The sequence below is a fragment of the Sphaeramia orbicularis genome, chromosome 3 (genome assembly GCF_902148855.1).
Source record: "Sphaeramia orbicularis chromosome 3, fSphaOr1.1, whole genome shotgun sequence".
Lineage (NCBI taxonomy): Eukaryota > Metazoa > Chordata > Actinopteri > Kurtiformes > Apogonidae > Sphaeramia > Sphaeramia orbicularis.
In genome coordinates, this window is record NC_043959.1 from 3,403,019 (window position 1) to 3,430,852 (window position 27,834).

The 27,834-nt window shown below is 38.4% G+C and overlaps 2 protein-coding genes across 2 annotated transcripts in view; one reads left to right on the plus strand and one right to left on the minus strand.

The window, feature by feature from the left end:
- Window positions 1-11,852, plus strand: LOC115412715 (transmembrane protein 138-like). Its single transcript, XM_030125343.1, has 5 exons — window positions 1-58; window positions 188-380; window positions 607-778; window positions 916-991; window positions 11,116-11,852. Exons 1-5 carry the CDS (start codon window positions 1-3, stop codon window positions 11,229-11,231), a joined length of 615 nt encoding a protein of 204 aa, XP_029981203.1. The 3' UTR covers window positions 11,232-11,852.
- LOC115412725 (cilia- and flagella-associated protein 70) overlaps window positions 11,613-27,834 on the minus strand; it is a 25,298-nt gene continuing 9,076 nt past the window's right edge. Inside the window, exons 8-26 of the mRNA XM_030125353.1 lie at window positions 26,074-26,146; window positions 25,818-25,955; window positions 25,078-25,218; window positions 24,710-24,769; window positions 23,667-23,758; window positions 23,500-23,560; window positions 22,126-22,308; window positions 20,664-20,795; window positions 20,425-20,550; window positions 20,109-20,242; window positions 19,193-19,308; window positions 17,978-18,187; window positions 16,605-16,726; window positions 16,079-16,231; window positions 14,575-14,736; window positions 13,032-13,121; window positions 12,832-12,933; window positions 12,279-12,326; window positions 11,613-12,126 (exon numbers count right to left, since the gene is read on the minus strand). Of these exons, the coding sequence (XP_029981213.1) occupies window positions 12,016-12,126; window positions 12,279-12,326; window positions 12,832-12,933; window positions 13,032-13,121; window positions 14,575-14,736; window positions 16,079-16,231; window positions 16,605-16,726; window positions 17,978-18,187; window positions 19,193-19,308; window positions 20,109-20,242; window positions 20,425-20,550; window positions 20,664-20,795; window positions 22,126-22,308; window positions 23,500-23,560; window positions 23,667-23,758; window positions 24,710-24,769; window positions 25,078-25,218; window positions 25,818-25,955; window positions 26,074-26,146 (2,254 nt within the window). The 3' untranslated portion in view covers window positions 11,613-12,015. The remainder of the gene's footprint in view (window positions 12,127-12,278; window positions 12,327-12,831; window positions 12,934-13,031; window positions 13,122-14,574; window positions 14,737-16,078; window positions 16,232-16,604; window positions 16,727-17,977; window positions 18,188-19,192; window positions 19,309-20,108; window positions 20,243-20,424; window positions 20,551-20,663; window positions 20,796-22,125; window positions 22,309-23,499; window positions 23,561-23,666; window positions 23,759-24,709; window positions 24,770-25,077; window positions 25,219-25,817; window positions 25,956-26,073; window positions 26,147-27,834) is intronic.

A 27,834-nucleotide genomic window follows, 5' to 3' on the forward strand; every position in this document is an offset into this window, starting at 1 on the left:
ATGACGTCTGTGATTTCCAGACTCGTCCTGAAACATGAACCTGCTTTAAATGTGACTCGTATTAACCCTGGGAAATGAAGCCCTACTATTCTTACACTGACCTGGACTAAAGTGGACTCAGGTGCTCCTTGGAAACCACCCCCCCGGACGGTTGTGAGTGGATGTTTGTATGTAGTGTGTGTGTGAGCGGGTGCAGCGTTGGATCCGGTGTGGAACCAGGGTCCGGCCGGGTATCCGGCCTTTGGGCCGGAGAAGCTCCAGACCAGTAACTACTCGCTGGTGTTGCTCATTCAGCTGAGCCTGCTCTGCTTCGACCTGTTCGTCAACTCCTTCAGTGAGCTGCTGAGGACGGAGCCGGCCGTCCAACTGGTGCTCTTCATGTGAGCTATTCCTGCTGCCAAAGATGGTCTTATTATGCTCAGGGGAAAGCCATTCTGAGCTAAAAATACAAGGCTTTAGTCGTCGGTACTGAGTCATATGGGACGCTGGAGAGACTTGAAATAGCTCCATCCTCAGACAATAAGCCTGTAAATAAAAATAAAGCCCATCTGTTCCTCTTTGTTTCAGCTCCTCATACATTTTCTCTTCTCTTATTGAATTTGACAGAATCCAGGACATTTCTATCCTTTTCAACCTGATCATCATTCTGTTGATGCTGTTCAACACCTACGTGTTCCAGGTCGGCCTGGTTTCCTTATTACTGGACCGTTTTAGAGCTCTGCTAATGCTCTCTGCTCTCTACCTGACCTTCAGTATCATACTCCACTCATGGCTCATGGTATGTTCACTGTCAGCACAACGCTGTGCGTCACAGTCTCAGCTCTTATTCTCTGTATCACATCAAAACCAGTTCTATATGAAGCCACACACAATACCAAATTCAGCACAATTTGTCTGACTATTTTTTTGTCCTAGAATTTACGCTGGCTGAACAACAACAGATTTATTTGGACAGACGGCCTGCAGGTGCTTTTTGTTGTCCAAAGAACTGGTAAGATTACATTTCATGCAACACTTTTAAGCCTTTAACCCCTGACATGTCTGTGGTGAGCATTCTGATTGTATGATTTATTTTAAATATTCAGAAAAATTAAACCCTTTGCTCAACAGGAAAAATTGCAAAACGTGCTGATAGAATAGACCTTGCACTTTCCATAGACATCTGAGCATGCTCAGTGCACCCCCGCCGCCTGTGGAATGGGGGGCAAATCAGAGTGAGTGAGACCATGAAACCAACTCACTTTAAAAATACGGTTTGAGCTTTTTTTCACGCCGTTTTCCTTGTTGTTTTTTTCTTTTTACTGTTGTTTGCAGTGTTATTGTGATTTTCCTTTTTTTAAAAAAAAAAAACTTGTGTTTTTATTTAGTTTTGACCGTGTTACTGCTTTATGAAGTACAGCCAGGTGCCAAAAAGCAGCTGGACTGATTTAGAAAAAAGAACCCAAAACAAAACAAAAACTACTGCGCCTAAATTCAAATCCTTGTTGTTCAGTGTGTTCCAGTTCACAGCTCATGTTCAACATCTGAAATCTCTTATTGATGTACATTCTGAGTGCCTTATGTGGTAAATAGCTGTAAAACTTCAGTTCCTCTGTGTTATTGTGTTATTCCACCCTGTTTTGACTGTAAAACACACAGTAAAGCAAAACCACTGAAGAACAGGAACACAAGCACAGACTCACAGCAGCTTTTATGAACCTGAAACAGACATAAATTCACAGCTGCATGTTTACCTGAAATAATGTCTCGGGTTAAAACAGGGGTCTCAAACTCATTTCTTCCAGGGTCCGCATTAAGTTGAATTGGATCTCATGTGGGCCGGACCAGTAAACTAAGAGCATCACAACCTATAATTACTTTTTCTCTTTGTTTTAGTGTGATAAAAACATTAAATTATTAAAATATTTACATTTACAAACTATCCTTCACAAAAAACATGTGAATAACCTGAAAAAAAAATAATGTTAACAATATTATGCCTCAACTTATCATTTGTACAAGTGCGTTACACACAATGTTACACAAACATTTGGTAACAGGTATAATATTGCTTAAAAAACTGGAGTTTGGAACTAAAATAAGAACAATTTCTCATTAAATTTCTCGTTTGCCCAGGTCATTGTTCTTCTTGGTAGTTCTTTGAGGTTCAACTGGACTAGTTTGGCTTCAAAAGAGCAAAACTAGTCCAGTTGAACCTAGAACCTAGAAAAATGGAGTTGTCACTTTTTATAGGTTATTATGTTATTGTTTTACTTTAGATCATATTGATCTGAATCTGGAACCTAAACTAAAATGAGTTTGACACCCTTGATTGTTAATATGTTCAGTGTAATTTTTGCACTTTGTAAATTCATCCCATGGGCCAGATTGGATCTTTTGGCTGCATGTTTGAGACCCCTGGGTTACAGGATTAATGTAAACCCAGTGCACTGGCTCATAGGTTCCTTTTATTTAAAAACAAAAGGCTATATGTACAATTATTATCTATATTATAAAAGCCACATGGCCTCTGTGAGCGTGCATGTGTGTGTGTGTCTGGGGATTCACACAAATTCCAGAAAGAGCTGACTGCTGCAGTTTGGAATACTTATATGACACTATTTTTGGTCAAGGAACAGACTAGCAAATACAGGAAGTTGATAGGACCAGTATTTTGGAAGATATTAGTAATTTTGAAATACAAAAGCCTTACAATCACGTTGCTATGGCCAGAATGCTTTGGCGGTGACTGCTGGACAAATGCAGTACAGCATGAACAAATACACAACAGCATAAAAACGACCACATCTACAACCCACGGATCTCCCCAAGTCAACACACCAGTTATCTCTTAAGCTTGTTAATAATCTTATGTTATTTCCTCCGCCAAGGAGGTTCTGTTTTTGTCGGCGCTGGTTTGTCTGTCTGCCTGTTTGTGTGCAAGATAACTCAAAAAGTTATGGACGGATTTGGATGAAAATTTCGGGAAATGTTGATACTGGCACAAGGAACAAATGATTAAATTTTGGTGGTGATGGGGGCACGGGGGCCCACTGACCTGGCTTCTGGTTACAAATGTGATTTTTCCATTATCAGTATGTATCTGGGGAATGTTCACTGAAAGAGAAGGAGGCTACAATCCAAGGGGAGAGCTACATTTAAAAAAAAACATAAAGAACAACAATGAAAAGTATGTGCAGAACAAGCTGTGGAACAATCTAGAACAGGAGATAAAGGAAAGTACAAATATAAATGTATTTAAAAAGAGGTCTAAAGAATTGTTTCTAAATAGTTATATGGAACATGAAGGATAAAAATAATATTGTCCACCAGTCGTGGTTCTTGGAATTAAGAGAGTAATTCGAATTTCAGAGATTTTCATCTGTGTGAGTGGATTAAAGTGAGGGCAGATGTGAAGTCCAGATGAACTGGGATTGTAGGTGTGAAATTATGGGATGGACCTTATGATGCATTTAAGTTATCCACTCCTTTGACAAAGTTAAAAAAAAAAAAAGTATCTTAAGTTTGAAATTATTCAGAAATGTTGAATTGAGATGGTAGATATGTTTTTGTTGTTTTGTTTATTATTCTGGTGTGAGTGCTCGATGCTGTTCACATTTAAGGTGATGTAAGCAGTGTATTAGCTGAAAAGGAGAGGCAAAAAAATAAGCTTTTGCTTCTAGCCTATTCCTTTTGTGGTTTTTATGTTTATTATGATTAATATACTGAGTAACCAAAAATAAATTAATTCATTCATTCTATTACGAAAACACGAGGCACAGACCCAAATGCACGAGACTGACTCAGAGAAGCTTAGTTTGAGTATTTATTACTCAAAGAATTATTGAGACAATGGATTCTTCAGAACAAAGGGAAACACAAAAATCTTCTCGGACGAGGAATCAAAAATGTAACAAAAAGTTCATCACAAGCATGGCATCAAAAAATGAACAAAAAGGTCTTCTCAAACGTGGTATAAAAAAGTCTAACAAAAAAGTCTTCACGAACGTGGTATTAAAAATTCTAACACAAAAATCTTCTCAAAAGAGGAATCAAAGTACAACAAAAATTCGTCACGAAATGTGAAATCAAAAACTTACTAAATGTTTCAAGCAGCTCAGGAGAGTGTCGAAGGAGTGTTTATTTTAACCAGCATGAAAGACGCACTGACAACAGACACGAGGAGAGGAGGGAATGTAACGGGAGGAGAGATCATGAACCCCAGGAGCAGACGATCAGGGAGTCAGGGAGGACGCAGACACACACACACACAGTGCACACACAGCAAAACCCCTCACCAAAATACAACAGGAAACAAACAAAACCAAGTGTCACCGCTGAGGACGGTGAGTCACACATTCATTCATTCATTCATCTGTAGGTAATTCACATGTATGAGGTCTCACAGGAGGATTTCTTCATGTGTACAAATACATATACAGTGGATATAAGAAGTCTAAACACCCCTGTTCAAATGCCAGCTTCTTGTGATTTAAAATGATAAGACCAAGATAAATCCTTTCAAAACTTTTTCCACCATCAGTGAGACTTATAGTCTGTACAAGTCAATTGAAAAACAGACTTTTAAAGGGAAAAATAAAAACTTCCAATAACCTGGTTGCATAAATATATATACCCTTAAACTAATACTTTGTTAGAGCCCTTTTGGCTTTTATTACTGCACTCAGTCTTTTTGGGTAGGAGTCTGTCAGCGTGGCACATCTTCATGTGTCCATTTTTGCCCACTCTTCTTTATAAAAATGCTCCAGATGTGTCAGACTTGCGAGGGCATCTCCTGTGCACAGCCCTCTTCAGATCAGCCCACAGATGTTCGATCGGACTCAGGTCTGGACTCTGGCTGACACATTCCAAAACCTTCATCTTCTTCTGGTGAAGTCATTCTTTTGTTGATTTGGACGTGGGCTTTGGATCACTGCCGTGCTAAAAGATGAAGTTCCTCTTCATCTTTAGCTTTTTAGCAGAAGCCTGAAGGTTTTGTGCCAACACTGACTGGTATTTGAAACTGATCAGAATTCCCTCCACCTTGTCTAAAGCCCGAGCTCCAGCTGAAGAAAAACAGCCACAAAGCATGATGCTGCCCCCACCATGCTTCACTGTAAGTATGGTGTTCTTTTGGTGATGAACAGTGTTGTGTTTGTGCCAAATATACCTTTTGGAATTATGGCCAAAAAATTCAACCTTAGTTTCATCCGACCATTACACATTTTCCCACGTGTTAGAGATTTAAAATGTGTTTTTAAAAAAATTTGCTGGATTTGGGTACTTTTCTTCACAAGATAAGGGCTTTGGTCTTGCTCCCTTACCCCATATCCCAGACATGTGAGACTGTTGTCATATATACTACATCACAAGTATTTGCTATAAATTGTTGCATCTCCTTCAGTGTTGCTGTCAGCCTCTTGACAGCCTCCCTGACCAGTTTTCTTCTCCTCTAATCATTAGTTTTATAGGGATGTCCGGTTCTTGTTGTGCCATATTTTCTCCACTTGATGATGACTGTCTTCACTGGGATCCATGGTATATTTAATGCCTTGGAAATTCTTTTGTACCCTTCTCCTGACTGATACCTTTGAACAGTCAGATCCCACTGACGCTTTGGAAGCTCTCTGCGGACCATGGCTTGTGCTGTAAGATGTGACTACAAAAATGTCAGGAAAAGCCAACGAGAACAGTCCAACTTTATTTGGGGTTAATCAGAGACACTTAAAATGGTGGCAGGTGTGTGCTGACTACCATTTAACATGAGTTTAAATGTGATCGGTTAATTCTGAACACAGCCACATCCCCAGTTATAAGAGGGTGCACACTTGTGGAACCAATTCAATTCAATTCAATTCAACTTTATTTGTATAGCCCAATATCACAACAAGGTTATCTCAAAGGGCTTTACAGAGTCAGTTAGAGTAAACAACAGTCAAATGAACAGCAAGAAAATGAGTAGTGTCCAGGGCATCCCCCGTCCTTAGACCCTCCTTCTCGGCAAGGAAAAACTCAAAACCCAGTGGGAAAAGGGAGAAACCTCGGGGAGAACCACAGTGAAGGAGAGATCCACTCCCATGGACGGACAGGCTATAGATGCAGCAGGACTGATGGACGTCCATTTGCAGATGGAGTTCTAGTCTACAAGGATGCAGTAGGGTGGACACATGGGGGGTCCATCCCGCTGGATGAGACAGGCAGGGGCGAGGAGGCCCATCCACAGTGGTGAGGCCGAGGACGTCCATCCAGACAGGTGGGGGAGGGGGTCAGGACACAGGACAGGGCAGGACACAGATGGGTCAGCGCAGATCCTGCCATCATTGGCTCCCAAGTGGTTACAACTGAAAAAGTAGCCACTCCCCCGGAGGGGAGTGGGGAAAGGGGACATCGGGTGAATAGCACTGCACAAACTAAGTTGGCTAAATATTAAAAATATAAGTGCAGACCAGAATGGTACGTAGAACCAGAAACAGGAGATAGGACTCAGTGCCTGTACTTCCCCCAGCATTCTTGCTCCTAGGGCAGCTTAGACTGAACTGTGGGTTTAGTCTGGTTTGAACTAGCCTGACCATAAGCTTTTTCAAATAGGAATGTTTTTAGCCTGACCTTAAATGTAGAGACTGTGTCGGCCTCTTTAATGTTAACTGGAAGCTGATTCCATAAAACAGGAGCTTGGTAACTAAAGGCTCTAGCTCCTACTGTACTTTTACAGACCCTGGGAACTACCAGTAGACCTGCATTCTGAGAACGAAGGGTTCTGTTGGGATGGTACGGCACCAGAGCATCTCTGAGATAAGAGGGGCCCATACCATTAATGGTCTTATATGTGAGGAGGAGGATTTTGAATCTAATTCTAAACTCAATTGGAAGCCAGTGAAGGGCTTGGAGCACAGGGGTGATGTGTTCTCTTCTATTTGTTCCTGTTAGTAGTCTCGCTGCCGCGTTCTGAACCAGTTGATAACTTTTTAGAGAGCTGGAACCACATTACCTCAGTTGTTTATTTTTACTTCCCCTCCCTAAAAGATTTCAGTTGGTTTTTCAATTGAATTGGAAAGGTTATAGGTTACATTAATGGTTGAAAACATTTTGAAATGATTTATCTTGGTCAAATTTTTTTTTTTACATCACAAAAACCTGACATTTTAACAAGGATGTGTAGACTTTTCATATCCACTGTATACACATATATGGTATCTGCTTAGAGTTATATTATTGTGACCTATTCATCAGTTACTAAATGCTGATATTACACGACAACAACCACAATTAAAAAAAAAAAAAAGTTACTTTTAACGCTAATTTGGGAAAACTATTATAGTAAAGTACAAATACAATGCTACTGTGTATAAAAAGTAAAAGGGATGAAAAAAAACAAGCCAAATGTAACCTCATAAACACCTGTGTTTTTTGTTTTTTTTATTGTTACATCACAAATCATGTCATCGCCATAATCAAGTGTACTAGATTTAAAATCCACTTATATACTAGTTAGAAAAAAGCTGTTAATTTTAGCAGAACTAAACTAATCAACTAAAAAAAAAGTTGTAATGTATGTTGGTGTGCTCAGATCTACCTTACTTTTGATTTTCTATGTCTTTACAAAAATGAGCAGGAGTCTTGGGGACATAAACACATTCTCCTCCAAAATAAAAATGTTGAACTATGTAGGACTAAATAACCCTTGTGTCTGTAGTTTAGTACAGTCTACTCTCGTTATACCGCCAACTTCTGTTCACGGCCAAATTGGTGGTATAGTGAAAATGGCGTTCCAACGGGTTGCGTCCATAATGTGCATGTCTTTACTATATGATGTCTATGCTGCCTCCGTTAACCCGTTCTAATTGCGTTTCTAAATAAATCTGGATTCTGTTATGTTGTAAGGGATCATTTAAAGTGGGGAAACATTTGAAGCATTATTATACCGTGTCGGGAAATGACACCCCATCATCTTGAGGCTTTGGCTTCATCCCACGTCCTCTTCCCGACATCCTGACCTACTGAGTGTTCTGCCATAAATGAACGGTGGCCGTTCCGTAGACCTACTCGTAGCTTGTCGCGATCAGCGTCTGGCGCGTTTGTTTCAGTGCATTGTTAAAATTTATGTGTACTCGATGGCAATCACGCTGGCGGTATAACGGTCGGGAAATCAATGGTATAAGTGTTGTTTGTGCATGGAACTGGGCTGGCGGATGGCGATAGGCGGAAATGGCGGTAGCTAATGGAATAATGCATTGGGGATTTTTGTGCAGTGGTTTTGGTCGGCGGTGAGCGAAAATGGCGGTATAACGGCGGGCGGTTTAACGAGAGTAGACTGTATATGATCCAACAAAAATTCCATGAATCTTTGGTATGTAACTGTTGCCCACATGTCGGATTGTTCCATTGTTTTGAGCAGATGAAAGCTTATGTTGTACATGTTAGATCTGGTGCTCCAAAGAGGGTCACATACATGAGGTTTGGTCTAGGTTCTATAATTCCTGTTGTCTACCAACAGACTCCAGACAGTGACTCATACATATATAATCTCATAAGTGGATAAAAGGATTTATTGTCCAGTTATTGTTCTCTACATGTGATCCTTTATCAACATACTGTAGCCATGGTTTGTCTCTGTTTGGTCTTCTCCTTAAGTCCTGCACAGTCTGTTATTCAGAGTTAAACTCCCAACCTAAGCCACAGTAAAACTCTGCAGAGCTTCTTGCACATTTATCATTCTGCACATAATTATTCATGGTGATTACAATTTCCCTCTTTCTAATCTGTCTTAGTCTGCTGTTGAACAGTTAACATCTATATACAACTCTATCCTCCGGTATCTCTGCAGTAACACAATCCTTGCACAAAGTTTTACCATGGGCGGTATGTGCAAACCAATGTAAGATGTGGACAACTTAAGTACGCAACAACTGTCTAGAGCACAGGTATCAAACATGCGGCCCAGGGGCCAAATCCGGCCCGCCAAAGGGTCCGATCCAGCCCGTGGGATGAATTTGTGAAATGCAAAAATGACACCCAATATATTAAAAATCAATAGTGTAAAAATCATTTTATTTCACGTTCCATGCAAACACATATAAACCAATTAGATCTCAGCTGGGTCAGAGCAGAAAAATACTGTCATATTAACCTATAAATAATGACAACTGCAGATTTTGTCTTTGTTTTAGTGTAAAAAAAGTAAAATTACATGAAAATGTTTACATTAACAAAGTATCCTTCAACAAAAAATGCCAATAACCTGAACAAATATGAACAACGTGAAATGTCTTGACAAAAGTAAATGCAATTTTATCAGTATTATACCTGTTACTAAATGTTGCGTATTTGTGATTGTACTGTAAGTTGTAATGCACATGTGTAAATGATAAACTGATAAACTGAGGCAGAACATGGTTAAAACTGCACTTGTTTTCCTTAAGACATTTCAGGTTGTTCACATTATTTAGATTTTTAAGGAAACAATGTAGATATAAACATTATTATAAAGTAATTTTACTTTTTTCACTGCTATTATTTTACTAGGCCGGCCCACTTGAGATCATATTGGGGTGAATGTGACCCCTGAACTAAAATGAGTTTGACACCCCTGGTCTAGAGCCAAAGATTGTCTTCTAAGTTTGGAGCTCAATTTATCAATTTAAGTGGAATTGAATTAACCCTTTCCTGCAGTGGTCACTCCAGTGGACAGTTCTTCTCCAGCTGTTCTCTTGTATATTCATGGGTTTTGTTGTTTTAGTTCCATATCAGCCAACACAGTGGACACTTATGCATCATCACAAACACTGACATCCATACTATTACTGTAACTTTGCTGTTCTTGATAAACCTGATCTGCACTAACATGTTTAGTGGAAATCAATTGCTAGTTGTTATTGGACTGTAATTAAAAGTTTTGTTGAACAAAAGTTCTTTTTTTTGTTTTGCAAATGATCTCCATGAAGTGAGTAATAACTAGTATTAGAGTATGTTAAAATGTAAGAAAACATCAGATTAGCTGCATTAAAAATGTTTTTATTTCATAGTTTTCACACATATCACTTTCTGGTAATGGGTTTTAAATCCATGTTTCTTTGCTTCAAAACTTAAACACATGGTGTCCAGCTGAGTGGACATTTTTGTAACGCCATGAAAAATAGGTTCATTAAAAAATTTCAACTGCATTATTTTTTTCATGTCTAAAGAGGAATAACAACAAAATATTGACTATGGTTCTCATAATTCATGCATGAAAGGGTTAATGTAATTGTTACGTGGAGGGTAATGAATACTTAGTGTGCAAGTTACATCACTACAGTTACACCCACTGAGTGAAAACAAAGTATGTAAATAAAGGGAGAAAGGGTGTGTGGTCATGAAGAACCACATGGCCCTGGTCTATCATGTAGCTGTAAACTGTCTTCTGATCTTCATTTCGTTATAACATTTACTTTGGTAACTGTTAGCTCATCGCTGGCCTGTTAGCGCTTAGCTCATTAACGACAAATGGTACCTGAGCTAACGCTAAGCTAACAGCTTAAGAGTCTGGTTTAGGCCATCGTTAAATGTAAAGTGTCATGAGATAACTTTTGTTATGATGTGACGCTATATAAATAAATTTGATTGATTGATACAAATACTTACATGATGTGTAACTTAAGCCTTTTACCTAAAAGTACAATTAATTTTCACTGATTAAAAAATAATATGTAATGTGAAATGTAAATAAGCTAACAGCTGATGTTCAAAATATAGTATATACAGAGTAACTACCATCAGTGTCCAGTCAAAAAATACATTCTGTTATGTTAGGTTATATTGTGTTTATTATTTAGAACACATGTAAAAACAACAGCAAATTTTAATTAAGCAAGTAAATAAAACGTCCTTTATGATTTATAGTAACTGTTAGATAAAAATGTAAATGTGATATTTTTATGTAAGAACTTGAATGGGTTGGGCTACTGTAGGTAATTGACATTCAAGGGAAATGCCCAAGTAATTAAATGAATGTATTGTCCTCCATTAGGTTTAAATAAAAGGTACTGGGTGGTTTTAACATGACAGACTGATACTGCTGCTGACACATGAGTATACAGTATACTGCAGTGTGTTTGCTGTGTTGATCATGTTTCAGTCTCCATGTGTTTTTGTTCACAGTGTCAGTGCTGTACTATTATTTCTACAAGAGGACGTCGGAGTATCTGGGCGACCCTCGACTCTACGAGGATTCACCGTGGCTCAGAGAACTGTTTGAGCGGGTCAGACACTCATGACCTCAGCGGTTCGGCAACAGAGAACAGAGCCGAGACTAAGAATGAAAGAGGCACAGGCAGAACCCCCTAAATGGAAAGAAAATATGTTCAAATACAGTGGGTAAGGATCAGATGCATTAATACATTTATGAACACATACAGGGCATTGATAATAAAAGTGCAGTCTGTATTAAATACTCTAAGCCCTAAAAGTGTATTCCTTGCAGGACATGCATTTATTTAATCTGTTCTGTTTGTTTTGTCGGACACCGTTTAGCTTCTGCATCAGCAGCTGCTGCTGATCGTGCTGAGGTCCACTCATTAAAAATACATTACAGAATTATGGCCAAAAAAGATTTACTCCACAAAATATTTCCTTTCCATGTGGGAAAGTGTGTGCCAAAATCCTGGTTAGGCATTTGAGAACTTTTCAGGTTTGTTTAACTGTTCAGAATGTATTTAAAGAGGGTCACTGACAACGCTTTTTATCTGTTGAAATAACTCACCAAATGCCCTTTTTCTTGTCTTTTATCTGCTGTGCATTTTTAAGAGACTATACTGACTCGTTTTATATACATTTTAGACTATTTGAGTTGCTTTGGGTTTGTATGTGATGTTGATATTAAAACAGAATTTGATGTTGTTGAACATCTCCTTTGTCTGTGAATTTTGATTGAACATGGCATTGTGTTTCATATTTGGTCACAGTACTAAAATTAACAGTACATGCACAAATTATTACTTCATTTAGACAAATATACTGAAAACAAAGAAACGTACAACAGTGTTATCTTTGACATACGATTTAAATCCCTGATCCAGAGCTTCCTTCGAAGCAGGACATCAGACGACTGAAGCGGCTCTGATCCTTTAGTTCTTTAAACTCCCTGAGGAGCGACTCATTCTGCAGTTTATACTGCAGATAAAGAAAAAAGAACAGGATTTATGCCAGAGTTTGTTTTTGTGCAATAAATGTGAAATATGCCATACAATTATAGATCTTGAACGACAGGGACATATTGACTGACCATGAACAACACTTTCAGATGTTAAAATGCTAAAGCTCACCCTTGTTGCATAATTATGAAGCTGCTCTGCTTCCTCTGGTCTGTCAGACTGAAAACAGAAGAGATGAAAACAAAGAGACTGATGACTTTAACTGAAACAAATTATACTTTTGGCTAAGACGCTACAAATATAAATACTAATGGTGAATATGAATTCAAGCCACAAAACCTGGTCTCTGTCTGAGTTCCAGCACCTTTGACTTTGGTGTATAAATGACGCAAAAGAATTTTCATACAAAAAAGTCTAATTTTACATAGTTAATAAAAACTAAAACAAATACATTAAAAGAAAAGTTGGAATAGAAATATTTTAACCTGGAGAAATGACTTTTCACATGAATCTGGCTGAGGTGGTTCCCAGAAATGGTCTGAATGCTGCATCTTAAGCCGTATAATTGTATTGATATAATGAAGTTGTGTCATATTTTCTGTGGGCAGACAATGTCAGCATTTTCTGGGAATAGTTTTTCTTCTTTGCAGTGAAAATCTGTTAAAATTTGATCAGATGTAGTATGAAAGGGATCATCATCATCATTATGCTCGTTGTCACTCACCCTGAGGCAGATGAGCGACAGGTACGCCCACACCTCTGCATTCTGATTATTCAGGTGGTTGGCTTCAGTGAAGGCTACCTCAGCCAGACACAGATCCTCCATCTACAAACACACACACAATATAACCATCATGTCTTTTCACAGAAAATGAACAACTCCATATTTAAATTTTGAGCACAGTGTGGGAGGTGAGGTTGTACCCGGTAACAGGCGGTTCCCAGGCCCATCCAGGTGAGGCAGGATGGAGACTGTTCACAGGCCTGAAGGTGGACGACTTTGGCTTTATCAAACTGACAGTGGAACACACACAAACACACAAACAAGGCATTTAGGAAGACAGGGTATGTTAGTGCTGTCATTGTAGTTAACCCCCCCCCACCCCCCAAAACAACACAGACGAGATAACTGCAGCTGTAACAATAACAAGAGATGAGATGAGATTTAAGACATTTCTATCTGATGTGATACTGTTATTTCTGACAGCTGTGTGTGATGAAAAGCTGCTGTTGCCATGGTAATGCCAACATTTTTGTACGAGAACAGTTGTCAATCTAAGGGAAGATGTGAAAGCTAGAAAAATAACCTAGAGCATGATAAATATGGGTTTACAAAAATTATTAAAAAGAAGACTAAAATTCCAATTCTGTCTGTTAAACATGAAAAACACTTCCACCAAAATTAAGGATGCACCAACTGAAATCACTGACCCATCCAGATGCACTTATTGAAACTGATAATTTGGCAGATAAACTATTTTGTTTGTACTAGTTAATTTTGACTTTGTTGTTACTTGTACCCTGTTTTGTGCTTGGGCAACATAATAAAAATAGGCCAACTTAAGCCAGCCTTCATCACAATGTTTCTGAATGACAAATTCAATCACAGAAATGAATACAGAACAAGTAAAATAAATAACAGATTCTCATTTAGATTTAATGGACTCTATGCACAGCCCCACTACTTCCTGAACTTCAGGTGGGTCCTTCATTTCCTGTCTTTCCTTATTGGACACACTGATTAATCCAGGTGTGCCTGATTAATAAGTAGTCACGACAAGAAGTAGCAGACACACCTGGATTAATCAGTGTGTCCAATAATAAAAGACAGGAAATAAAGGACCCACCTGAAGTTCAGGAAGTAGTGGAGCTGTGCATAGAGTCCATTTGTCACTCTTGAATGTTTCTGCCTGTCTTTCTGCACTGTTTTTTTTTTTTTTAATATTTTGCTGCTGGGATCAATAAAGTCATATCTTATCTTATCAATGAACCAATGATATACCACAGCAGATGAATCACTGCCACTGCTGAAATGGCATTTTTTATGTTAACAGCAGATATTGACCAATATTATGAAATATCTGATACAAATTTTTCTAGACTTGACATAGTTCATGTGTAAGTGTGTTTATCAAGTATGATGTTAATGTTATTCATGTTGTTAAGAATCAGCAGGACCCAGCTGTGATGTTCCCTCAGTTTGTTATTAGTAACATGCTCTGAAAGCAGAGATGAAAATATGTGTACATTTAAAAAAGGCTCATTATGACATGGTAAATGAGTTTTCATGCCTATTTTTGAAAACGCATCTACTTGGTTTGAGTTTTATAAAAGTGGGTCATGACTAAATGCCCATGGGAGAATATGAGGCCTGTGGAACCACTAATAAAAGTGAAATCTCGGACTTATGAGCACGTAGAGTTTTTCTTCCACAGATCCAATAGCAGTTAGCCTGTGTTTTTCTGACCTGCCTGTTCTGGAGGTAGATGGATCCGAGTCGGAGCAGAACCAGATGGGAGTCAAGCGGCTGGTTCTGGAGGCTCAGGCTCCGCTCATAACTGTCCCGGGCTTCGCTGAATGATCCTCGTAGGTAGTGACAGTGACCGTTCAGAGCCCAGGCATCGGCGTCCTGCTCAGACATCCACCACAAACACAAGATATACTACATTTTGGACAGTTTTTCCCTTTATAGACACAATACTGACAAATGTTTTCATTTTTATTTATCCTATAGTACAAAGTACACAACATTTTGACTGAAATAAATTCCTTTCAATGAAAAAAGACCAATTGAGGACAAAGTTTTACTTCACGAACACAGACCCACCTTTAAATATAATAGAACTAAGGGGGGGGGGGGGGGGGGGGGTTGGATTGAATGACTGTCAGACACACATATTTTTAAGACACTGTAGCCTAATGTTGGTGTGTATTTTTAATCACAATCATCAGGAGTGGAAAAGAGTCCCGTAAAGTGTGTGTGTGTGTGTGTGTGTGTGTGTGTGTGTGTGTGTGTGTGTGTGTGTGTGTGTGTGTGTGGTGATGGTGGTGGTGGGGGGGCGCATATGTCTCAATTATTTTTTCTTCCATCACTCCAAAAATGTTCACACAAGGGTAAAAAATGCGTTCTCTGCCTCTGGTTTCATCATTTCGATGTCTTCTAACCACTTCCATGTGTGCACAATAATGCATCCAACCTGTTTGCACCTCCTTTAAAGACGTGTTAAATATAGACACAGTTTCTATCAGCAAAATTGCTTTTGGGTTTGATAAATCCCTTTGTGTGTGCCAAATTAATATATTTACATTTTCTCCTCCCAGCACACGCACAACTGCATGTAAAAAATATTGCATATTCAATGGGTCAAATGTACTAACTGGATGCAGACGTGCTATTTTACACCTTTGAAAGATGCAACCCTTATTGCGCACTGTTAGTAAATCAGTTTGTACATTTTTGTGCATGTGCATTGAGTTTGCACATGTTTTAATACACACAAACCTTTAGTAGATCCAGCCCATAGTGTCTTACATCTGCAACAACTTATGTAGCCCTTTAGCTGATATGATAGCTTCGTAAACATCCATCAGTTTTATAGAGAGCATAAAATTTGGACTGTGTTTCAGTGGATAAAGGTCATGTGGTCTGATGAGTCCAGATTGACCCTGTTCCAGAGTGATGGTCCATCAGGGTGAGAAGAGAGGAGGATGAAGTGATTACCCATCATGCACAGTGCCTACAGTCCAAGTCTGTGGGGTCAGTGTTTTGATCTGGGGTTGGTTCAGCGGCTAAGGTCTAGGTTCAGTAACGCTATGTGTCCAGTAAACAAAGGAAATTCATGTGACATTGCTTAAGTTTATTGAAATGGTGCCATAGTGCGTGTCATAACCAAAGCTAAAGGCTTAATAAGACTAAGGTTAGATATTATAGTGCAGGATTGTGTTAGTTCAGGCTGTGACAGTGTGAGTACCTGATCTCTGTGTGTCAGAACCTCCTCTAAACTGGCAGCAGCGCTGCAGTAGTCAGCTCTGAGCAGCTGTAACTGGGCCAGATGAAGGAGGTAGGACACACTGCGACCACCATCTGGACACAGCAGCTCCTGGGACAGAGCACGCTCAGCCATCTGACATCACATAACAAGGTTAAACACTCAGTTTTTGTTGTTGGATCATTACTGCTGAACATATCATTAACAGCCACTGGTCTTAGGTCTCAGTCACTCTCAGTTCATACACCCTATCCTAATGTATTCTACATAATTTCTATTTTCTTATACTTTAGTCTGTGTTGATTTTAAGTATGGCTATTTGAGGACTCACCTTCCATATTGGATTGATAATCATCTTTATCTGTATCATACTTAACCAGGGGTACAAAATGACCATACAGTACTACGATTTCATTTCAGAGCAGGTTGTTTTCATCCATATTTGTCCAGTGAGAGTCGAGCTCTCAGCTGATGTTGGCAGAGCACCAGCTGCCGTGTATAATCTTACCTGCAGGGCATTGTTTTGCAGCAGGAAGCGGATCGTCTCTGTGTAAATAGTGGATTTGGACTGGATGCTGTGTGCTGAAGGCTGTCTGGATGCCTCTGAGCTCTTGATATCAACCTCTGACTCTGAGAAAGAAAGATTGTGATGTTATCAGCTAACACTGGCTGCTCCATCCACCCAAATTCACAGCCAAAAGTTGAAGGTGCTGCATGACATGTAGGATCAATAGAATTTACTGTAAAATCAATTTGTCAAAACAAATACAATATGATTATCCTCCCATTGCTGGAGAAGCTACAGTTATTTCTTCAAAATTTACCATAGTGATCTTAAAATATAATGTTTCCTTTCTTGCCAGTTTGAGAACTTTACAGTAAACTTACAGTATATTTATAGTAGCAGTATAAGTCCTAGATAACTATGATGCTGTCTATCAGAATGCATCTAAATCTGACCTTACCTCACATACTATATAACAGACTGTAGATGTATGATTGGACATGATCACCAACACCTCACCATCATACATACATCATCCCCTTAACTGGCTGTTGCTAAATGTAAGGAGGCAAATGGTCTTTATGCACAGCCCCACTACTTCCTGAACTTCAGGCGGGTCTTTTATTTTCTGTCTCTCCTTATTGGACACGCTGATTAATCCAGGTGTGCCTAATTAATCAGTGGTCACAACAAGAAGTAGCAGGCACACCTGGATTAATCAGTGTGTCCAATAATGAAAGACAGGAAATAAAGGACTCACCTGAAGTTCAGGAAGTAGTGGGGCTGTGCATAGAGTCCATTCATTGGCCTCAGCTTGTATTTAAATGCATTCACTCCCTTTTTACTCTTACAACACTATCTTGTACCTTTTATATCACATTATGAGCTTAGGCATTCTGCACAACTCTATTTTTCTTTTCCTGGTATGAAGAGAAAGTTTAGCGCAGAAGACTGGAATAACTAATCTGCTGATTTTAGATCCATCTCATATTTAAATATATTTAAACATGCCTTTTAACTTCCAGGTGGAGTGTTCTTGTGATTAATGAACTTGTTACTGTGTGCATTTCTTAAAATCTGTCTTGCATGTAGTAGTTGCTGATCATTCCAAACTCTGTACACTTTTTATCAATGGCCTTAGTTGTGGTTGTAGATTTCTAGTGTTATTAATGTACATATTTTTTGTTTTATGTTTGATTTTTATCGGGGTTTTTTTTGTGTCTTATATATTGAGACCTCATTGAGAATAAGATGGGATTTATCCTAAATAAATATTTACTTCTTACACTACACTGGAGGTAGGGGACACTGCCCCCACATGATAAAAATAAATCAAATGACAGAACAGCGTATTATTTCCTCTAGCGACACCTCACCTTGATTATTAGTGGGCGACTGAGATGCAGGCACGTCTGTCGCCTCCTCATATTTGTCGTTTTCATTCTCTTTGGTCTTTTCCGCTTCTTTCTCCACATGTTTCATCTCCTCCTCTTTTTTTCTATCTTCCTCTGCCTTCAGTTGTTTTCTGGCCTCCAGAAATGCCCTCTGAGCCATGATGGCTTCATCTTGACTGTCATGGAGCAAACCTGGATGGCAAAATAATGAAGGATGGATGCGTTTCTAAACCTCCTGCTTCACTGTTCTACTGGTATTTTCAAAGGTTTACGTAAATGTTTTCACTTGAACTGCCATGTGTTAAAGTCTGTGGAATGTAACAGCAGACAATTGTTCCTAATTTTATGTATTTGTTAAGTTTCTTTTAAATTATTCAGTTTTGGCTGGGTGGTAACACATTTATATACTAAATAATAGTAATTCATGATTCATGACATAATTATTTCTTATTTGTATACTCTGCACTAAATGGTGATTATACTGTGTATACAAGGCTGTGTATCTGATAGTGGAATTACCTGGACAAAGATATTAAGAAAAACATATTTCAAAACTTATACAATAAAAAAACGGTTGCCAACTGTTATGTAATATTATTCTGTAATAAACAAGGAAAATTAATAATTTATACATGTTCAAGGCAGATTTACTCTTGCAATGCAACACATATAAATGTGTTTAGATTAAGAACACAGTGAGCCTTGGGAGCTTGTTTATTACTGTCTTGTCATTTCCCTCTCTATTCCGTTTCTTGTCATTTTATTCTCAACTTCACTGTTAATTAAAAGCTAAATATAAAAAAAAGAAACACATCCCATAGATATGCGTATTATGTGCATATGTGCTTTTGTGTTGGTAAAAAAACTGTCTGTGCCCATTTTGTGAAGTAGGGCTAGGAACCATTAGGAATTAATCTGAAATTAAGTTTTATCTGTGTGGTTCAGTTTTGCATGTTCTGATGTAAAATAGTGCACATCGACACCCTTTTCAAGCATCACTTTTTTATCATTGTAGTTATTTGTTGATATTTTGCATATATGGTACATTGTTTTCATAAATAAAACTATTTTTGAGTTATGTTTTGCCCCAAATTCAGTTTAAAAGACACTAAAATTATGTAAATCTGTATTCCCTAGTTGGTAGACTTTATACTATACTTTACGATGCAGTAGTCAGAGTGCAGAGCTTAATCTAACCAAGCAGCGTCCAGGCAACCACGCTAGGTGGCTCTAAGTGGGCGGCTCGCTCCAGGAAGGCGTGGGCATCCTGGTAACGCTCAAACATCACCGCCAGGACTCCACACATGATCAGACTGAAACAAAAATGCACAGACACACATGCTTTAAAAACTGTTGAAACTGTTCATGTGGACAACGCCAGCATGTTTCACACGACATATAGATATAGACCATCAAGGTCAAGGCTGATGTACAGAAAATGAAGTAAAGTCAGTTTATTTAACTATATACTGTATGTTTCCACATTAGGAGCAGATTAAACCTGAAATGCACACATGATTTTGAAGTTGCCAAGATTTCTACAAGAGTATATAGCTGCAGAAAATATTAAGAAACTGCTGATTTTACTACTAATATGTACATGTTTGAGTAAAATGGACATTATTGCCTATTCAATAAAGTGACGTGTCTAAAAGTATGGTATGAAATGAAAGTACAGATTTTGTATAAATAGTACAATTTAGAGCATCTATTTGTAGAAGACTGGCGAAAACTGGCCTTGAATAACGCAAAGAAAACAAGTTCATGTTCAACATGATACTAATGCTTTAACTTTAGAGAAATGTCAAGGCAACATTTGTCAGAATAACATTGTTAACATGCTCTCCTCACTTTGCTACTGCCTGGTGACTTGCGATCGTCCATTTTACTTTTGCTGACATTTTAGAGGTTGTCAGTGAGGTTCAGGCCTGTATATTTGGAGTTGTTGCGTTTGTTTTTTTTTTTCCAGACCTGTAAATTGAAACTCACAGTGCTGAGCTCATAACCATCCTTTTAATTAATCCCATAGTCGCTGAGGCAGGAAACAACAGCTTGGGGATGGATGATTGGTTTATGATTAATGCCTGATTGTGTTTTGGTTTTTTTTTCTGACCTGGGCTGGTGCTCCTGATGTCTTGACGCAGTGTCATAGAAACACTCTTTAGCTTTCATGTAGTCTCCCGTCAGCATGTAGAGGGTTCCCAAATCCATCATATGGGAGGGTTCATTCGGGTACCTCACCACCAGCTACAGGAAGGCAAAGCAGAAAAACATTTAGTGGCTTGTTAATTGGTATTAAAGGCTATGAGCAAAGATCACTGCTGCAACATGACTTTTATCTGACTGACCTGGGGCAGAAATGAAGGCAAGCTAAAGGTTTTTGTCAGGGAAGGTTGTGAATTTTTGGCTGGAGGAAATGTGTGTTATACCTGTTGGTAGTACTGGAAAGCCAGCTCATAATCTCCAGTAAACTGAGCCTCTTTGGCAAAATGTCTGAGTTGAGAAATACTCAACTGGGTCTCATCTGATGAATCATCTATATCTTCTGAATGAACCTGGTGAGAATAAAAGGATAAACATGAACATGTGTGTGAATTGTGTATGTGTGTGTGTGTGTGTGTGCGTGTGTGTGTGTGTGTGTGTGTTCTATACTGTATGTGTGTGTCACCTTGTTCAGAGCTACTTGCATCTCATCCACCAGGCAGACATAAAGGTTGCTGATAAAAGTGTGGAGCTCTTGAGGATCAGTGAACGGCCCTGTCTGCTGCATCTTATCACGTGCAATCCTTACCACTGCGTGCTGCACATCACAAGAAAGTAGTCAAACACAAGGGCTCTGTTCAGACCTGGTATTAACATGCGTCCTGAGCAACTGGATCTGAAGTGGGCACCTCTAATGCAAGGTGTAAAGTCATTCACAGCACATTGGAAGCTGATCGCTCACAGGACAAATGGAGGTGGAGTAAATGGCAACAAGCCTATTTACCAAAGGCTTGTTGCAAAGATGTCTGAAAGCCCATGAACCTAACCCATAAAGACCCAGTGCTACTTTTGTGACAGTTCCCAAAAGAATTCTTCTCTGTTTTTAACCTTTCTTAAATGATTTGTCACCATTTATTCTAATTTTATGCTCTGCATTTTACATTTTTAAATGAAAATCTGGTATTTTCCTATATTTAATTCAGTGATCAGAGATGTTCATTGAAGCTCAAACTGAAGTTGAGGGTTATTAGATCAAAAACAGAGGCAACTGAAGAAAAAAATGGCTTTTTGTAAAATATATCATTAACTGTACATAAACCAAGTGTCTCCATTCATTGTCATTTATCAAACTCCATGGGTTTTACTGGTGAATCAATGTTGTAGAAGATGATGGTATATCCACTTTCACTACAGAGCCTCTGAACGTCCAAATGGGTCATATCTGATGACCATGAAAAGATGACAAACTGTATTTTACACCAATTATTTACACGTATTGATAGGATTAGTGGATCAACAGGTATTTAACTTCATATCAGTAAATGATTTTAGTCACCGGTGGATGTTTCGGTCTTTATGGGTTAAATAGTGCTTAAAAGGTGTGTTCCCTTAGAGTACTGCTTCAACACACAATGTCTGCCGTTCACATAATCTGTTGGCAGTTTATGGACAAATTTAACATGCTTACAGACTCAGTCATCATTAAAACCTATGTCACGCAAGAAAACCAATAAACCAAAGAGAATAGTCAAACATTTAAATAGTATTCATTGATTCACAGTATCACCTCATTCAGCAACAGGACAGAAAACAGTCCACACACATAAATATAACAAAGCTAGTCTGTCAATCCTGAAATAAAAGCTTGTTCTGTGTTTTAGGCTACAAATGAGCTTGTTTATTTCAGCCAAATCCGATCAAGCGATCACTGGAGATGTGCGTGGGATTGCATTTTAATGCCAGGTGTAAATAGACACAGATCACTCTGGACACATAGCTAACTCATGTGAGGTTTGAACAGGGAAAAGAAATTTGTTCATAAGATCAAGTACCAATTGAAAATGCCATTGTGCTAATATGACCTGAGGAATCACCTTAAAAATAGTTCACACAGGGTTGTTGTCATGACAATTAGCAGCTATCCTGACCTTCATCTGCTCTTTTAAGGCGAAGTATCTCCCAGAGACAGTGAGTGCCCCCCTCAGCTCGGCCATCATTTGCTCGCGGCTGCAGTTTTCCACAGGTTTATTTCCCACTCCAAACAATTCCTCATACTGGTCTAAAATATGAGAAACAGCATTGCCCACCTGCCTATGGAAGCTCTGCACAGCCTTTAGGAACACACACCAGTGGACAGGTATTAGCAGGTATTTTAGCACTTGACTACTGTGAAATTTGTTTTATATATGCATTTGTTTGTCTGTGTTGCAGGATCTATTTGCACCCAAGTGAAAACAGACATAGGGTAATTATTCAGCTCCTCACACCCACAATCATCTGCATGAAAAAGATGCTTCATAAAATAGGGATAGTTCTGATTCTTGATTCTGAATGGATTAGTCGTGTACAAAGCAATGCTAAAACACTCTGTGAACACACGTTTGACTTGAGTTTCAATTGACTGGGGGAGCTACTGTAAACTTGGATCAGACATGGACAATGTAGAAGAAAAAGAAATCACGGAACTGGTGAAACTGAAGAGCTGGAGATACAAAGCTGAGACTTAAATAGACTGTGTGGTATGATCTCTAATATGAAGAGGAGATGCTGACTCGGCACCATGCAACTGTTATGTAATTAAAACACAGCCAGAGCTGAACCAGTTCAGAGGATGTAACATAACAATGAACGATACTTCATCATCTGCACAGCTAATGGTGATATTCATCCATAATCTGTTCTGTCCCTAAGTATCTTTTCCTTTGTGTCTCTGTGTTGATAACTATTTAATACATGTTACTGTGAAACTACATTGATCAGCAGAGGAAAGTTTATTTCTTGTCAATATGCTATTGCATTTTTGTAACTGTGTATTTATTGTATGAAATCTTGTCATGTATATGTGAAAGGTTTAAAAGGCCATGTTATAAAAAGCAATTAACCAAGTACAGCCTCTGAGGGTGCATTGTTTTAGTAAATCTCAATCAGGGCAAGGACTTTGACCTAAAATACAATGGTTCAAGTCCCATGAGAAACTAAAACCTTGCAATTTCCATTTGGTTAGACTTAGGCGCCAACTGATTAGGTTGATATAAAGATATGGGGTTGAGTTCAAATAGAGCCTTTCACAATGTTGTTACAAAGCTTTTCTGACAGAAGGTACAGAAGGTGCAGACCAAAAGCATCCATTAGACCAAAGTGAAATAGCATAGTTGGCTACAGACACTCTAATATAAATGATCTATGATCCTGGATGGGTGTAAATAACCACAGTGGTGGTTCCACTTTGGCTGTAAATAAGATAGTTGACAATGGACAAGTGGGCGCAACCAGCATCTGCAATATATTTGTCTGTTTTTTACTCTTTCTGCTTTAGTGAGACTGCCTGAGTGTGGAGGTCTGGGAGGGATCAGTGCCTTCACTCTGCAAAAAAAAATACAACAAAACAAACCTTTCAAACTCCACTAAAAAAATCACAAGTGTTTCCCACGCAACATCCAGTGAAACTTTAGAAATGATATTGGTTTACCTTCTGGCCATTTCTTCTGGGGAAGTTTTTGATACCAGTGGTTTCTCCAAAGCAACTTCAATGATAATATATGTTCTGGCCTCTACATATGTCTGTCAATGAGAGTGACAGGGTGAAAGTAAAGCTGTGAAAGTGTGTTTTACTGCAAATGCAAAAGAGTAGAAGCCACAGTGATGGTGCTGCTGCTGTTCTATGTGCCTCAATAACCCTTTCACACTTGAGGAACACCTCTGGATCTCATCTCAGAATTCCACAAATTATGCCTGGGACTTAGACATGGCCCTGTACAGTCGTAGCCAAACATGGCTTATATATCAATAAAAGTCTTTGAAATCTATATAATGCTTCTTGTTGTTCTTCAAGGTACCTCAGAAACATGTGGAATTTAAAAAAAAAAAAAAATGCTGACAGCAAATTTTGTGAAAACAAAACTTGTGTCATTCCCAAACGACTGTACAGCAGGACATTTACCAGAACTCATGTCTAAAAAGGGATTATTGTCCTGACAAATATTTAATTTCTTCTTCTTTGAACTTGTTTTGGTGAAAAAAGTTCATGATAACCAAGTTTATGATACAATATTTTGTTTTTTTAACATTAGTTGTACTTTTACATCATAACGTAACATAACACCTACATAACAAATATCATTTGTCTAATATTTGACATCTAAATGTGCTATTTTATGCTGAAATGTGAAAATAACATTTATCTATTTGGTCATATTTGTTAATTAAAATTCCACCAGTTCAATGGGAAACCTGACATTAAACAGTATAATGGAATTCTATTTTCTTTATTTGATTTAGTTGACCAATTTCCAGGAATTTCAACAAAATGTAATTTTGGAGTTACTCTAAGATATTTATTTTTACTATATAAATATAAATTGTTCCAAATCTCAGTTATCAGTCTGCTTGGTACAGTCACGATGAGCCCTGAAAAACTCAGGCCCCAGAGGTGAAACAGCTTCTGGTAAGTTTTTGTGTTTGTGATTGTGTTAATACTGCATGAAGCTGCTGTGCTGCTTAGTGGAAACGTACATTTCTTGTCCAGTTGTCAGCTACACTGGTGGCTGTGGCCACCCTGCTCTGACTATGAGGCTGCAGACACAAAGGAAACACTGATTACTTAAAAAAAAATAAAATAAAATAAAAAAGCAGGCAAATACCACACAACTGTAACCAGATTAAAAGACTACATCTCAATTTAGTGACACAAAAATGTACTGTTACTAATTTTGTACTTCTGTAATCTTGGAAAACAAGTTAAAACTGTTCAGTGCTGAGTTCAGTTTCCTAAAATTGAAGTCAGTATTTTTTTGCAGGATACATTTCTTAAACTTGAAAGGTTGTCCACAAAGCAGAGCTGATGTTGAAATAGATGTTTTTTAACCTCTGTTCTCTGTTACCTTTTCAGCTGAATCCTTCGCTCCCTTGTTTTTCTCTGTCATCCTTCCTGCCTTTGTCTTTGAATCACTCGCTGCTGAACTGGCTCGAACTTTTGCTGCAGCTTTAGCGTTTTCCTTCAACACACTGTGGCTGCGCTTTGCCTTTGTGTACAAAAGAAAATTGGAAACACAGCTTTATCTTTTCCACAGGAGGGCTGGGCGATATGGCCAAAATGTTATAAAAGATCATATCAAATCCTTTTTTCTTCAGGTTAAAAGAATATTTTTGTTCTCAGTGAAAGTTAAAGAAGCCAGGAAGTTATTTGTGGTTTTACATTATTGGTAAAATATGTATTGACATGAATTATGTAAATGTATGTATGCAAGTTTTGTAAAAGAGTGTAACAAGATGAAAACCGTGTAAAAAAAAGTTTCAAAACTACATAACTACATTTAAATATGATAGATAGCAGTGAAACACTTCAGAAATCTAGAGATACAACATTAAGCATTTTCATGATAAAATCCTTTTCATCATCTGAACATAAAGAAATAAAATTAAATATGACAACTAAACACTGAAACACCAGTGTGTTTTACTTGACTAAGTAAATAAAATAAACCCTCCAGATGATAAATCTTTATATAATATTACTTTTTGTCACCCAGTCCTGGTCCACAGTCTGTCGTCTACACACCACACACCTACTGATGACTACTTTAAATCTCTTCAAGGTTGAACGTGTGTATTAGTGTGTAACCTTCTTCAGTAGTTCAGTCTCAGAGAAGGGTTCAATTCTGTAGGCTCCTCTGATACGAGTGACTCCAGGAAACAGGAGTCGGCCCATGTCCACGAACGCCACACCGTGAAAAGGAATCAGTGGGTTGTCCTCAGTCGCCTACACCAACACACACACACGTAACTGTGAGTCTTAGTCCCCTTTTCTATTTTATTTGGTGTGGTTTAGAAGGAGACATACAACAGTTAACCTGCCTTTAATAATAAAATGATCTTACCAGTTTGGCAGATGCTCGAGACCTCATGATCTCCAACGGCCACAGTCTGCTCTCACTGATTCTCTCACGGAACCTGCATTCACCATCGATGCACAGATTTTTATATTAACCACATCTCTCTCTCTCTTTAAATATCCTATTATTTATACCTTAATATCATAACATATTTCTGTGCATTTTTCTGTGCTGGTTGATGATTGTGTACGTCTGTGGAACAATACATCCTCAATAATGTCCTATTACTGCTTACTCTTAATAGGTAAGTACATTAATTATTTTGTTGTGGTTTTACCAACCACTAGCCACGCCCTCTTCCACTGCTGTGCCAGCAATAGTGACAGGTATGGCTAAATCCACTAAAATTCCAGTAAAAGGAAAAACAACTCACTGACTTGTCTGGCTTGTATGTATGTCTTTAACCCTTTAAAATCCACAACAATTTTTGTCACAACTTCCAAATTATTGTCTCTTTCAAGTGATTTATCACCATTTATTACAATATTATCATCTGCTTTTTGTATTTTTCAGTGACAATCAGGTATTTTTTTTATATTTAATTGATTGTACATGTCGATGTTCATAAAAGCTCTGAGGAAATTCAAAGGTTATTAGATCAAGTCAGACTTTTTCAATAAAAATATATCATTAACTGTACATAAAACAAGTGTGTCCATCCACTGTCATTTCTCAAACTCCATGGGTTTTACTGGTGAATCAATGTTGTAGAAGATGATGGAGTTTCCATGTTCACCACGGAGCCTCTGAACGTCCAAATGGGTCATATCTGATGACCATGAGAAGATGACAAACTGTATTTTACACCAATTATTTACATGTATTGATAGTGGACCAACAGGTATTAGACATTTTATAGCAGATACCAGTAGATGATTTTGGTTGGTTGTGGATGTTTGGGTCTTTATGGGTTAAATCAGGGGTGCCCAATCCTGGTCCTCGAGATCTACTGTCCTGCATGTTTTAGATGTATCCCTCTTCCAACACACCTGATTCAAATGATACGCCTATCATCAAGCTCTGCAGAAGCCTGAAAATGACCATCAGGTGTGCTGGAAGAGGGAAACATCTAAAACATGCAGGATAGTAGCTCTCGAGGTCCAGGGTTGGGCACTCATGGGTTAAATGAATCACACTTTGATTGTGCTTAGTGCAAGATGCAATGATGATAATGTCAGGACATGTGAGGACATGAGCTGTGGTGTTTAAATGAGTAAATCCTCACATAAGCAAGTATTTGTCAAAAGTATGTGTTGTTCAGAGATTTTTGTTTTTTTATGTATTGATGGGAACAACAGAAAGGAGGAAACACTGACAGAAATATTCACCCAGTGGCAGGATTCATCCATCCTGTGACCCAAATGGTCTACACTAAAGTATCTAAGTAATAACTAGAAGCACTCGGAGAGCGCAGACCTCCGCCAAGGCTGATCAGACCCCCCGTGGGTCCCCCCACCCCTGATCACCACCAAAATTTAATCATTTCTTCCTTATCCCATTTCCAACAAACCCTGAAAATTTCATCCAAATCTGTCCATAACTTTTTGACTTATGTTGCACACTAACGGACAGACAAACAAACAAACAAACAAACAAACAAACAAACAAACAGACAGACAAACAAACAAACAAACCCTGGCAAAAACATAACCTCCTTGGCGGAGGTAATAATAACAATGATGATAATAATAATAACTAGACAATTTCCACACGCGGAAATCGTGAGAGGGGCTCGGGGGTCGGGGG

What these genes read in the sequence shown, in the direction of transcription:
- LOC115412715 (XM_030125343.1), top strand. Translation starts at nt 1, where the DNA reads ATGACGTCTGTGATTTCCAGACTCGTCCTGAAACATGAACCTGCTTTA. An exon ending in ACCTGCTTTAAATGTGACTC is followed by an intron (nt 59 to 187) that starts GTATTAACCCTG and finishes TGTGTGTGTGAG; the next exon opens with CGGGTGCAGCGTTGGATCCG. An exon ending in TTTTGTTGTCCAAAGAACTG is followed by an intron (nt 992 to 11,115) that starts GTAAGATTACAT and finishes TTTTGTTCACAG; the next exon opens with TGTCAGTGCTGTACTATTAT.